General features: G+C 39.9%; 1 protein-coding gene across 1 annotated transcript in view; it reads right to left on the bottom strand.

The window, feature by feature from the left end:
• Window positions 1–196: 196 nt before the first annotated feature.
• Window positions 197–15,196, bottom strand: part of LOC122870019 (DNA polymerase nu-like) — a 32,343-nt gene continuing 17,343 nt past the window's right edge. Inside the window, exons 4-8 of the mRNA XM_044183593.1 lie at window positions 10,504–10,614; window positions 10,329–10,407; window positions 9,745–9,812; window positions 8,531–8,592; window positions 197–7,833 (exon numbers count right to left, since the gene is read on the bottom strand). Of these exons, the coding sequence (XP_044039528.1) occupies window positions 7,741–7,833; window positions 8,531–8,592; window positions 9,745–9,812; window positions 10,329–10,407; window positions 10,504–10,597 (396 nt within the window). The 5' untranslated portion in view covers window positions 10,598–10,614 and the 3' untranslated portion in view covers window positions 197–7,740. The remainder of the gene's footprint in view (window positions 7,834–8,530; window positions 8,593–9,744; window positions 9,813–10,328; window positions 10,408–10,503; window positions 10,615–15,196) is intronic.

The raw sequence follows: 15,196 nt of genomic DNA, 5'->3' as shown, positions 1-15,196 counted from the left end.
AGATATATATATATATATATAGATATATATATAGATATATATATAGATATATAGATATATATATAGATATATATATATATATAGATATATATATATATATATACATACACACACACACAGTATATATCTATATAAAGAAAATAAGCTTCTTTTTTAGATTAACATATAAAAGAAATGTGTGTTTCTTTGTTTGGAAAAAAAAAGAACAATTGTACCATTTGCATGAAATGTGTCTTTGAATGCAAATATAACTTTTAGTGGAGAAACTCCTAGCACATGGCATACAGTGGAACGATAGACTTGTAATTTTTATAATGGTTTATTTTATTTTAAATTATTTTAATTCTATGTAATCAAGACAAGGGTGTGAAATTAATACCAGCCACAAGCCAGTGCTCATAAATCTTTAGGAGGTAGCCAACCCTTGTTAAGAAGTTGTATCCCATTCTAAAAGCCTTGCTAAATTTGAAATCGGTTATTGATATTCAGATTTATCTGTCACTGGCTGGAGGACAAGTTAGTTTCCTTCCTTCATCACAGTGGGAGTGAGGGCATATGACTAAAAGCATCATAGCTCTTCTTCTATTAAACCAGCTTGTGGTAAGGTTACCAAACACTTTGCAGGACTAAGATCATGGGCATTCGACGAATGATGCAAGAGAAAACATGTATTCCCATGCAGCACATAGAGCAAAATCTTTACGAGCACCAAGTGAAATATCTTTCATCCAAGTCCTTGGCCAAGTTTATCATATGCAGATAAAGGAAACACAGGCGGCAGGATAGTGTAATGGTTTGCAGTCATGGTCACATGGTTAGACTTTGCTCCAGGTGACACAGGTAATAGCCGTTTCCACTCAAACGTGTCCTCAAACCCCACACTGAACCTCCACCTATGTAAGCTAAATGCCTAAAAATATACAGTATGTATATGTTTCTTACTTTGCACAATATTTATTTTTTTTATTTAGGGATGTACATTAGAAAACCCCCACAATGGACAAAAGTTGACCGTAGCTACTTTAAGCCGTTTAGACGCCTATGTATGTCAGGTCCCATGGAACTAAAGCTTCTTTCCCTTCCCTCCCTTTGTTCAAGCCATGTGTTCAAGCAACGTCTAGAGGAGGCTTAGCTACTGACACGTTCTTTGTCTTTTAATTGGAGCCAACCTAAGATTTCTCTATGAAATTCTACAAAGTAAAAGCAAGGCACAAATGCACTGAAAGTATCTAACAGTATTGTTTTCAAAAACGCACCAGATGCTTTCATCGGGCCAACATGTGGAGGATGCCTCACACCACTTTGATGCATCTGCTTTGAATTTGGTTGTTGCTGGAGAGTCAAAAGAGGACCAGGCTGTATTTTGTGACATTTCTGGAGCAACAGCTACCACTGACCTTCATACAGTACTTACAAACTTCCTACTAAGCTAATGGTAACATGATAAACAGCTAAACCACAGTGTGAACACACTATACTGAATTTTTCTGGTTTGTCTCCAAATATAAGAATCAGACTATAAACCATCTATTTAACATCTGATATCACAGTTGTGAAATGTAAGTGTCAGTGGTGCTGAGGCTTTAGATTTCCTCACAGAAACACCACAGCAGAGACACATTTGGAGTCTCAACTAATTTATGTCCGTTATCGCTGCCAATGTGTTTTGGTCTTTACTGTATGACTCAGTCCATTGTTTATAAGACTTGGGTGAGGTCCGAAGGTTGAGAGTGAGAGGTGGGCTTTGTTGAGGTGGATTGTAAAATAAACTGTGGTCTGGATCTTGTGGGAGAATGTGAAGTCTGTCAATTCTGAGCCATTTCCGCTGCTGCCAATCTCAGTTTCTGCCAGATGAAATTTAAAATACTCCTTCATGTATTGTCGGGAGAAATTATTATCCATACTGGTAAATATTCGGAACAAAGGTAATATCATTCAAAACGCCTTTGCAAAGGCCTTATGCACTGGAATCAAACGCGGGAGTTCAAATATCTTGTGGACTGCATGGCTTACGGTAGTTAAAGGGTGATTTTGAATTGTAAAGATGAAGTGCACTGACTATAATGCATTTATTTCTAGTCTGAGCAATGTCTGTTTTCTACTTCATGTGAATGCTATGCCCTGTGAAGTCTCACCTCCCATTTAAAACTGGTAACGCATACTTAATGTTAGAATGTAGTAATTAAATTGTATGCAACTTCTACCAGAGTGTACATTTTGTTACAAACCATTCCTCTGAAATGTTCTGCTGATGTACAATCCAAAAACAATCTCACACTTTTTTATTTGGTTTTCTGTGATTTGTTTGAGTGTGAGTGTGCTGTCCTATTGGTTGAGGTTTGAGAAGGAATGCTTCATAAAAGGCCTCCCCTACTGGAGAAGGCTCTTTTAGTTTAGAGTGCTTTAGATCCCAAAAATGTTCATCTGATGCTCTCTCTCTGATGGCAGACACAGAGGCCCAAGCTAAGGCTATTGAAGCCAAAGCTTCAACTTCAGAAGTTTTATAAATCCTACAACATGGCCGTTAAAATAACCAAACGTTAAAAATATCAGTATTTGTCATGATCAATATTTCATTCAGTTTATCAACTGGTGAAGGAGCATAGAATTCAAAACTGCACAAATGTACAGATCCTGTGGGTGTGTTGTGTTACTCTGATGGTGTGTGTCCATGCTCAGCAGCCTTGGAGGCGAACACTCACAGGCATGAATGTAAACTGCCAACATTTAAGGTCTTAGAAAGGTTTTTATGTTTTAAATCTTTCCTGGTTGCTTTTTTACTTTATGAATGAGAATGGTGGAAAAAGGGTGAAAAGCAGCTATTGGTTCTTTCATTAAGTGACTAAACCACTACATTAGATGTTAGACATTTTATGTGATTGTAAATAGTTGTATCTCTACCTATTGTTAATGTATGATTTACTGCAACCTGTCATCTTTGCTGGTTTTAACCAATCCTGATGGAGTTCATTTTTGTCTCAGAAGATGGCTGTCGCCTGGAATGTTCCACCTAACGAGGAGGGCGAGGGGTGAGGGAGGAATGTGCCACATTGGCAGTTAAATGGGGCGAGCGGGGGGGCGGGAGGAGGTCTGCAGCAACAGAACTCCACAGCATGGACTCCCTCTCTCTCTCTACCTCTGGTGAGGATTTTGCTCCACTGTGGCAAATACAGAAGGACTCACTTTGGACTGAGGCCACAGGTGCCAAGAACACATAAGCACTTGTAGCACAACTGTGTCTTGTTTTGCTATTACAGTACAGATAGTTTTGATTTTTTACATTTCCTATGAAGAATATGGATAAAGTTTCTCTTTCTCCTATATGTATCATAAGCATAGATACAAGACATGATACCATAATGTATAATTCGTACTACGACCCATGGCTATTTTTGGAGGTGAAAATTTGCCAAAGGTGACAGTAATTGCTGCATTCTTATTCCTTATGTTTTGTTCAACACAATCCTGTACTTACTTGGTATTATTTGGCAAAAATCCTGCCCATGTGCCATCTAATCAAGCAATAAATACAAACAAACAAACAAACAGATAAAACCACAAAATTATGGCATACTATCAACAATGATTTTATTAAATACATGAAATGCTGCATTGATGTTATATCCCTTAGTGGCAGTGATGCCATCACAGTTTTGGCATTGCAACATTACCACTCATTATACCATTATATTGAAGCCTGAGGGGGTGTTTGATTGTAAAATGTTTCTGTTTTTTGTATTTTTCTTTACAAAGAGGTGTCAAAGATGTGTTTTTTAAAAACTCGAAGTTGAAGTACACAGGTGTACCTCTGCATATTTGTACAGATGTCAACAGGGAATGGGGGAAATGACAAGAGGGGGGTAATGTATGCTTAAGAATGAGCAGTTCAAGCAGACAGGGAAAAGATGGCGTAGCCACACTCTGAAAGTGCAATCTGCTGTAAGTCTCTTAACTGAGCTTTTATCTAACCACAAAGACTTCTGGTTAACTTGTAACACTGTATGCGCTGCAGCGTCACTACCACCACTCTGTTAGTACAATTGAAAATAATCAATTAAAAACATACTGCAGCTGCCAGAATCGCAACTCTCAATCATGTTGACTTTTCTTACCAGTGAGATTCAAAGTCTTTTTTTGAATCTGTAAGTCAGTAGCTGTAAAGTTGTAAAGTATATTTTACTGTAAATAGCATCTGGGGGTCATTTTTACTCCTTTTGTAACAGAAACTGTGGATTTAAAATATATAAAAAAATATATTTTAAAGATATTTACAGCACTAATAGAGATTCTACAGTAGTGCAGGTGTCTTCATCTGTATTACCTCATGACAATCCCATACTGACTAACGGCTGCCACTTTCAGGGGTTACAGTGCACGCCATCTTAGCCTTGGTGTCGCACACTGATGGGTTCAGACACAGCCTTCCTTGTCCTGCCTGTCTGCTTGAACTCTCAAGTCGTCAGAGAGAACCTAAAACACTGCAACAGCAGCAGCTCTGTTAGCTTACAGCACACACCGGGCATGGCAATGAATATCAGTGGCTCTGGACTGAGCTATCTAGCTATAGCAAGCTGCTGCAATGCAAGGGGATCTCTCTGCCCTGGAGCCCTGTCATGGCTGTTGTCTGTTGCCAGGAAACCGACCCGCACAAAGCACAGCAGGGGACTGATATGCAGCCACACTGTGGGGAGGCAGGCAGGTCAACCAGCCGGCCATGATAGAGGAATGGAAGGAGCAATTGATGGATGACATGGATAGACTTAGGGGGGAAGGGAGTAAAATTGTAACTGAAGTATCTTTGGAGACCAGGGGTTAGGGGACATGTAGGGGAAGGGGTAGTTTGGCTACAATGAGGTATTTGAGAAAAGAGGCCCTTAGGCATATAAAGTAGAGTAGTAAGTAAACAATGTCTGGGGTCAACTGGATTAGAGAGGTTACAGGAAGACAAAGAGAGGAAAAGCAGGGTCAAAATTATGGACAGGTATGGTGTGGGACAAGATTCTCATGTACAGTAATAAGGTCAAGCATGGTGTGGTGATTTAGCAGATTTAGTGATTACCGGGGACACAGTGCTTAAGATGAAGAAGCATGTCAGAAAGAGACTGTAACATAGTCTAGACGATGTTGGTACACCGGTCTGCCGACCTCAGTGAGACTGCAGTGACAACCTGGTTTTTATTGGGGTCTATTAGCTTTCAGTTCCCTTTCTGCCATTCCTTTGGAAGATTGCTGTATTACCACACTGGGATTACTATTATTATTGTTGATTATTAACCCTTTCTTTTATGACAACAACTGGAACACTGTATAGATGTAAAGATGGCATTTCCTGCATTATGACGATGATTGAAACATGGATGTACATATATTGTATCAATTAAAAATGATGATGCATTAAGCTTTTATATGTTGCAACAGTAAACAGATTTTTTTCTTGCCAAGAGAGCAGAGAAGGGAAGGAAAATGTATACACACTGAGAATAATTTGAGATAAATATTAGATTTAAAGTGATATACATGTCAGCAATCACAGCCGTGAGGATACGTGCCTACTTACACATCTCACGGTCGCCATGGCAACTAGGGGAAGCTCATATCTGTTGCCCTTGACAACTGGAGTCTTCAGCTGGACCCTCAGGCCTTGGCTCCTATGAATGACACAGGTCATTAAAGTGAAGGCAACACTCATTCAAATGAAAAAGATGTCAATAAGGTTATGCCTCATTGACATCTTTTTAATTTAGTAAACTAGAAGATAACAGGCATCCTGTAATAATTCTCCCGCTCATATGATTCACTACCAGATCATTTTAACTGCAAAAACACAGTGCTAGTATGCTGTTGCATCCTGTACATAGACTTCAACAAAACAGAACACAAACAAAGGAGTTTAAAACAGCTTTATTAGTTTTACCTCCATACCTACTTTGAACACCCCTACTCCAAAAGTGCAGAGTGCCCTCTAGAATTTGCACATACCAGTCTCACGCTCCCCTATCAAAGAGGGGGAAGGCTGTGCACCCTTAAACCACCGAACAATGAGAGAATAGAGGGGCAGATTTCCATAACACTGTCCAGTGCTATGGCTCTGAACTGCTCATACTGACCTGGTGAGAAAAGCTTCTCTCACATCGGCACATGGAGAGCACATTCCTGTCAGTGGGTTCAATTGGCAAAGTGAAGGGCTGTTCCACTGAAAAAGAAAGGGAACTAGAGGAATGTAAATACACGACAGGACAGTTGGCGGATCTGCAGATTCCACATTACACCTTCATATCGACTTAAAAAGTGACAACTCCTATAATTAGCTGCCAACATCAGGTGACATTTCAAATGGGTAATTGGGGTTAGGCTTTGTTTAAAATGTCACAAGGTGTATGGTTCTGCCTAGACCCATTTTGTAGGCTTAAAGGGTCTTAATTGGACAGTATAAAGGGGGCAAAAAGAGTCTCACTGCGGCTGCCAAAGACGAGGAAACTCGGTCAGTGTGTCTGGAAGCCGGTGACTGTGAGTGCATTCATGGTGGCTGCATGGATAAAAAGAGTGTGTGCGTGTGTTTCTTAACATTTGTGGAATGTGTGTGTGTGGGTGTGACAGAGGCACAAACAAGACAAAGGGGAGGGTGGGCTAGAGCCAAGTGAGCAGATAAAAGATGAGCTGGAGAGAGTAAGACACTGGATGCGCACGGCTCAGCAAAATTAGATCATCTGCTTTGAATCAGCTGAATGCAATCAACAAAAAGGTGACTTTTATTAAATAAAGCATCCCTGAAGATATGATGGCTTCATAGCATTAAAATAATAGAATATCTACTAAATATATCTGACTTTTTCTAAACTCTAGGTTGACAGGAACATTGCCAGGGAACTATGACTTAAACTCATTTGTAATATTTGTTGAAATTCAAGGCTATTATGCTGCTTCAATTGTTCAACGCTTCTGTTAATAAGAGCATCAACTCTAAAAATGTTTTAAAATGTAACGTGCAAATTAGCTAGAAGAATTAATTAAGGATTTGTGCCTAGTGTAGGCAGAAAAAAACCTGCACGAGGAAATGAAAACGGGAAGAAAGTCATTGGGTTTATCAAGTGTGAACCTGTCACAGACGTTTTTGAGCATGCAGAATTAATGCAAGCTTTATTTAGCACGAACAAAGCATAAAAACAATAAATACAAAGAAGTTTTATACAACGCAGTACACCATATTTCAGGTATATAGTAGCTCAACCCCTACGTCTTTTTTAATAATCAACAACCAATTCTATGAACCAATAAATATCAAGTACTCTCTCAAACGTGTACAGTAGCTTCACCTTGGAAACAAGGCAGAGAAAACAGCGTTGGTCTTAATACGAGAGTGTGAAAACTGAGGAGGAGACAAGGAATCTTTTTTTTTGCAGGATGGAGAGAGAGAAAAAAATAAACTGGCGCAATCCAGTTTGAGGCTCCTGCCGTTGCCCCCGGATACGGATGGAGTGAAAGCAAGAACTGGGAGCTGGAAGGAGCTGCAGCTGCCTGGTTTCCATAGCAATATGGATGCAGGACGAGTGAAGAGAGAGATAGAGTGAGAGACTATGAGAGGGAGAACAAGAAACTCAGAAGAGGCAGAAAGATGATAACACACCAAGTGGGAGTGAGAGGGAGCAGAGAAAATGTCTGGAGCAGTGAAAGAAAGTATATTCAATACAGAGGCGGTGAAAGGGGGGAAGATAGAGGGCGCAAAAACAAAGGAGGCAGGACTCAAAGAGAAGGAGATGGAGACGTTTGAGGGATGTTAAGCTCAGACATGGATCCCCAAGTCTTGCCACTGGAGACTGCCACCTTCAGGGGGACCTGGGAAACACACAAACACATAAGAAACACATAAGAAAAGGGAAAGGTGTCAGTGTGTCAGCATACATGTGTAGATGTTGTTCACAGTGACCTACACTGATTTCCACTCACTTAACTGTTGCCTAACAGAAGAGCAGCCACAAAACTGATGATGTCAAATCTCAAATGCTCTTATATTTGATGGAACAATATTTGCCAATAATAGGTATTTCTGAAGCAAATGAAGCAAGACCTCTATCATTTAAAAAGCTTAAAAAACATTTTTACAAAGTATTTGCCCTGTGGCTTACTGTCTGTATTTTCAATAGTCAGCAACCCACTGAATTAATATTGTTTTATTGAAAAAGCAAGTAAGGATGATTTCTGAGTCTTAAAGTTTTTTTAAATTGTGGGTTGATGGGTGAAATATCTGCTTAATATCATGCACTGTACTAAAGAAGAGTGTGTTTCAACACTAGCAACTAAAAGTAAAAGCAAAGACTAGAAATGGGCCTATTTCTTGGGCCATGGTCCTGCTCTTTCCCCTCTGCGTGATACTGTACGATTGTTATTGTGTACATCTCCATTAGCATGGGTTGCATGGCAACAAAAAAAATCTTTGCATCCACGATTGAACAAAGGTGTAAAGCCCTCTGAACATGACAACTGACACTATTATACCACTGAATGATTATAATTTCAGGTTCCATTTACTCACCTTAAGATGTACTCCTAGGTGGTCTATGTGCTGAAGAGACTCCATGGTGCTCCTCACCAGAGCTGCACACAAAAGTACATGTACACACTAAGACACAGGTATTAATGGTCATACCTAGCCTGGTATAGCCAGACTAATTCACAAATGCGTATAGTCTGGAACCTCTCAGTTCATTTTCGATTTCCAAGGGGCGTTGGTGCAGACCAAAATGCCTCTGGACACAATTTGGAAAGACCTACAATCAATCAGAGCAATGAAACATGCTGAGCGACACATGCAAGTTGGGGTGGTGCTTCGTCCGTTTTCAAGCAGGAGAAAAATGGCGAACTGGTCACAAACTTTCTCAAATCACAGCAAAAATGTATTTCTGAATACATTTGAGGTGGGAGATAGTCTGAATCTTGATTCATATTTGATCAGCACTGCCTAGTTTGACAGTTTGATCTGAGTTTCGTGAGCCTGGTGCCTTGCGCTGTATCAACCAATCAGACCAGCAAAACGTGTGATGTGTGACTTCAAATCTGTACCAGTAACGCTACTCTGTCAGTTATCGTATCAAACCCGCCGCATATCAGATAAAGGGCTGTGATTAGCCCGACCAAATCCAGGATGGGTGGAAATCTGTTTGAATGGGAGAGGGGCCAGACGTACCTGCTAGAGCAAATGAAACATGTGCTCGGCAGATTTGTCTGGTTCCCAGGCTAGGTCATACCAGTGAGCATAGCAATAATTTAAAGTCCTTTTAGGCAGCACACTGCAGTGTTCAACCAAACTGCATTAAAGGAGAACTTGACCAATGTTACACATCAAAGTGTGTTAACAGGTCTTGGGAGGTACAACTGCATACCGAACAGTCGAAGGTCAAGTTGCTTTGTGGGTAATGTAGTTGTCAGGTTTTGACAAGGAAGAAGAATCCATGGAATAAAAAATGTGATATGTCTGGCTCTGCTGCATTGATTTTGATACTTAAAAATAAATAAATAAAACTCCATTGTGAGTTGGACAATGTAAATCGGTGGAGTACTCTTTTACTGTAGCATTGTTACATGAATTTAACAAAACAGGCTTTAATGTCCAAAACAAATTTCAAGCATATTTTATATACAGTGTTCTTCATTATACAACTATGTGGCGTCATTAGGTAGAGTAAATTTGTGTCTTTGATACAAGTGGAATTATTTGATAATAACTGATATTGGAAGTAGTAAATTCACCTGCAAACTGTTTCACCTGGGAGTCCTCCACTTCGTACAGAAGCTCATCGTGGAGCTGTGCTATCAGCCTGCAGTTACAAACACATTCAGAAATACATAACGCATCAACTACTGCTAGACTGTTACTACAACTTCTTCTAATAATTTGGCATTTGGCTGATCTCCATCAACATCCCACCATGAGGGCTTCAACTAAGTCCTTCCTGTACTTTGAATCCTGCTCTCCCAACACACCCATCTAATTCTGGTATATTTTGGCTCTTGGCTTCAAGTGTGTTTACTCTAGCAGAGTGTTTGGCTTGTAACAGCAGCATTCATTTTAGAAAACTCCTCAAATCTACAAATTTAGTTGGCTGGTAAAATAGCGAATGTTGTTTATGTGTTTTGGCATGATAGACTCTCTTCATTAATATAGCACTTGGCCGTGTTTTGCCTGTGTAGATTCAGAAAGGACTACAGTGTGAAGACTGCTTTAGCTGTATGAAAGGAGAGAGAAAAGTATACAGTGTTTAACATATAATGTGGGAGCAATGGCTTGTAATATGAGCATCTTCAGTCAGTAGTGCCATGTTTAGTGGTTGTACCTGGCAGAGAGCGAGCTGGAGGAGGAGACCAGGTTGAAGATTCTGATCATGGCCATCTTACAGAGATCAGCAGCAGAACCTGTACACACATACACAAACAATATCACACGTAACATACAGATACAGACCAGCGAAACAGGCTGACACTATTGTACATACCTGTCAGTCATCCTACCTTGGACCACAAAATTGACAGCCTGCCTCTCGGCCTGCATGCGGATGCCCCAATCAGAGGAGTTGATGTTAGGGAGGGTCCGTCGACGACCCATGATGGAGAGCACATAACCTGGTCAAAAATACAAGATATTTAAAATGTAATCATTAATAGTCATCATTCTGAGCACAATTTATGCGTGGTGCAACATGCCTTCAGTCGAGTTTGAGAAAATGAAGACTGAAGTTTGTCCATGAAGGCTGGTCCTCTCACACAAGCTTGAATTAGTATTTATAGTATTTATACCCATTCAATATAGTAGCTATCCTCATTATGTCACCTTTTATACAGTAGAGGCCCGATAGGACGCTTGGTATTCTATACTCAAGTATTAGAACACTGTCTGCAAACAATATTTTGCAACTGCAGATTAAAGAATAAAAATAAAATGTGACTTTCAGTTACCTATCCACCTCCCTCTACCCCCACGTTGGATGGTGATGTATATTAAATGAGAACCACAGAGTTATACTGAAATTATATTTGGGAACTTGCTGGCGTAGATGCTGCATTTGTCTTTTTATACAAATAAAGCATTTTTTTCTTTATAATCAGAAAGAAGCCAAATATAACAAAAAAATATTATAATAACATTAAATCTGAGGTGTCACAAGAGAAATAACAGGTATATTTATTTTTTCAGACAGTCTATTGACCTTTGCTTTTTTTGTGAATTACTGGAAATGTTTACACCTAAACAAGGAAATATGGCTGGTAACAAAGTATTAAAAGAATACTCCACCAATGAGGCATTGCACCTCTATTCCATTGTCGGACTCTGGATGGACAGTTTAAAAAAAAAAAAAAAAGAGTATCAAAATCGCTGCAGCAGAACCAGAGATTTGTCTTTTTTATTCCACATATTCGTCTTCCTTATCAAAACCTGGCACCTAAATTACCCACAATGCAAATTGCCATTTAACAGTTCGGTCGGAGATTCGGGTGTGTTATGCTAGTAGCAGCTAATATAGCCTCAAGCCTCTAGCCTCACAAAGAGATCAGGAGCAGGCTACAGAGGTCTGATAAGCTCACGTCTTAACTCCACACCATTAGATATTTTTAATTTTCAAACTTCTAGTCTTCAGCAGCAAGCGACAATCAAGTGAAATCACTTTACAAAAGGCTTTATACTACTTTTTCACCCACATATGCAGTAGTACTCGTCAAGACCTGCAAACAAACCGATATGGACAGAGAGACAGAAACAGACAGATGTGTAAAATCGGTGGAGTTCCCCCTTTAAAGCACACACTTGATGTATAGCATGGCATGTCCAAGAGGAGGATGCTCATCCAAAGCCAGGACAAGTTCAAGTCAAACAACCTTCAAGACCAAAGCGACCTTTTAGATCAGTAGAAAAACTGTCTCAAGTTTTAGCCTATAACTCAATGTATGCAGCATCAGTCTCTGGACGGAAACACCGTCTCACTCCCTTCAGTCAAGTGAGTCATCAACTACACGCTGAGCAGAAATAAAGCTACAGAGTGCGATTTGAAGGGAACAATTTCGTGAAAAGTCATTTGTTGATACAGCATTATAGGTGATTATGGTAACAGCAGGTTTACAATGACACAAGCATACACCCACCCACACACAAGCGTACACACACACACACACACACACGCACACACACACACACACCCTGGTGCCCACATGATTCACATACAAAAGCAAAAAGAAACACAATGACATTACCAGTACAGTGACACAAACACACATTGGAAGGCAACACAAGAATGTGCAGTGACGTGATACGCACATTATACACAAACACACACATTATCAAATGCAGGTATGCAACACACACACAGACACACACACACACACAAACACACACACACACCGTGGACCAGTACATTCCACCAGTTGGACAATGGAGCAGGCTTAACATCTAAATCCCTCTAGTATCCCTTACTATGAGGAAAGCCAACCAGGGCATGAAACCTGAATGACCCTCTTCCCCGAACACACACACACACACACACACACACACACACACACACAAGCATAGGAAATGAGCTCACAAGAGATAGTAACAAACACAAAAACCTTCTACTCACTGTGAATTGACCCATGACACATGCGTGTGACCTTTTCGCCAGGAATGTGACCTTTGTTCTGGCCCAATGACAAGGATGTGTGTTCTACTTTGTGTCACACAAATGATGTTGTTTCCAACTATGGACAGGTATGACCGTGAATTATACTGGAATGTGTGTGTTTTTCATACCAAATCGGCTCGTCAGTGACACAGTGCTGTAAAGGCCAGTGCTTTTCAAGTTCAGGCTGTGGAGAAAGTGGTTTTACATTTGATGGTCAGCAGAACTAGAAACTAGGAAAGGGAAACAATTCAGTAGTATCAGTTATCAACTTTCGTGGTATTGTACTGATGAAATTATAATTAAAAATGAACAAAATGAGTTATTAAAGGCCCTGAAAACCTATTTTCTCAATCAGTTTTTACTACAAGCGATGTAGTTTTACATGATCACACAATCATGCCAAAGTTAGTCATGTACTTCCATGCACCAATTGGCATTTAACATTATTTTAATCACCTTGGTGTGTTGTGGCCACTTGAGGGCAACATAAACAAGTTGTGAACACAACATTGACATATCATTTTACCTTTTAAGTTGATTTGGCTAACTTGTTAGCCAACAGTTGCTTATTTACACATCCAGCTGTTGCGGTGCTACATTATCATTTATTTGGAGTCATATTTCTGGTGAGCTGGCGAATGTAAGTCCAATATTCACTGTTCAATATTCACTTTTAGCTCTGTTTTTGGTCTCTTCCAAGTCTTGGGGGAAATATCTGGCTGTTTAAGTTGCTAAATGCTTTACTATGTTCACCAGCTAGTCGCTAACTTTGGCTGTCTGACGTTTGGTTCTGAGCAGGTAGTGTACAGTGGATTTTTAGAGGTTTTTCACTGAAAACAGCTGCCTGCTGCAGACGAAAACGACACTATCAGAGCGGTGAGAGTGACACAAAACAGTAAAGTTGAGGGGAGCTGCAGATTCAGGTGATAATTCTCTGTAGGTTCATCACTACGAGCGACATCTTTCACATTGTCACATTGTTTTACATTGTCATTTTTTACCTCCTTATTAGAAAAATATTGATTATAGCCACTTTAATGATATAGAAAATTACTTATGATTTGAAACCAAGGGGCTTTAAGGCCTTTGAGTTTGGTCTGATGTAATGCAACAGTAGAACACAGTTCATCAGTTTGGTTATTTTTTTCTATGTAGTTTTGCATACATTAGCCATATTGTAATATATATTGACATATTGCCTAGCGCACTGGAAAGTGTTCAGATGTAAGACTGAAAATGTTTAGGATATTGCTGCACCCATTATGCAAAATTAGTAGTAATCACTTACACAAATATTGGTAAAGTAATGTTTCAGAGAACAGGAATTGACTTTTCTCATCATCAGTGTGTATGTAGCGTTTGAATTATAGCTGAGTATTGCTGCCATTTGTGCTGACATGTGCCATTATCCATGACAGAGCATAAGAGGCTGAAGCAACAGCTAAACTGCAAATCCCTTTTTTATTAATGACAAGCCTTTACGAACTCCACTGTCTGCAAGAGTCTGCAGTTGAAATATCTGCATCCATATGTGCATCCACAATCTGACAGCGCATCAGAGCCAGCATGTGTTTATGTGTTAGCACAGCAGGGTGTTTACATATCTATGCAGACCTAGACTTCCCTCTAGGATTTTTCATCTCTGTGATTCCCCCTGTTGTTTTTCCAACTCGTCTTTTCATCTCAGGCGGTCTTTACAAGTGAAGGTACAGCATTCATTACAAGAGCATTAATGAAATGTGCATGATATGAAGAACAACAGGACAGGCTTACCCAGAGTGGTGGCTTTATCTCATTTTAAAATCAAAGACCACAAGTGTCAGTGTGGACCATTCAGAGAATTATTAAGTAATTTATTGTAGTTTATATAATAAAAACTATCAAAATATTCCTGTTTTTGTCCCCTTCCTTTTTGGTTGTTACATTTCTGTACTTTTTCCTCAGCCTTTTTCTTCTGTTCGTCTCTCTCTGCTATTACACCCACACTATGATACTGACCTCACCTTCACATTGTCCTTTCCAATACATTTCCAACAAACATGACAGTAGCTGAGCCTGCACTGTTCACCTCATCTCTGCTCAGCCTGCCAACATCCAGCAGTTCTGAACAAAATATCGCTGTATCAGATACCAATCAACTATAAACTCAGTGCAGAATGGACAAGGAGCCCAGGCACGTATTAATCTCTGCTCTCTGAGTCACAGCACCACAGCTAAAACAGCCAGTGAATCTAGTGTGATACTTTATGTCTCCTCCCAGCCAGCATCAATTACAGGGGACAATTTTATCGATCAGCCAAATTTCTGCTGTGGAATGAGAGGGGGAGAGAGATAAGGAGGTATGAAAACAGTGACGCAGATTGGAAGAGGGAGAGTACAAGAAAGAGAGATCGATAGACAGGAATATGGAAAGAAAGAGAAGGAGAGACAGACAAGAAACAAAGAGAACGAGTAAGATAGACCGACTTAAGGACAGCAAAACAAAGAGAGTGTGGGACGAGCAGGGCAGATAAATCCCAGCACGGTCTCCCTGATGGGAGGATCACCATGGT

This window comes from Siniperca chuatsi, linkage group LG22 (genome assembly GCF_020085105.1).
Source record: "Siniperca chuatsi isolate FFG_IHB_CAS linkage group LG22, ASM2008510v1, whole genome shotgun sequence".
Classification (NCBI taxonomy): Eukaryota; Metazoa; Chordata; class Actinopteri; order Centrarchiformes; family Sinipercidae; genus Siniperca; species Siniperca chuatsi.
This window is presented reverse-complemented; position numbering and strand designations above follow the sequence as displayed.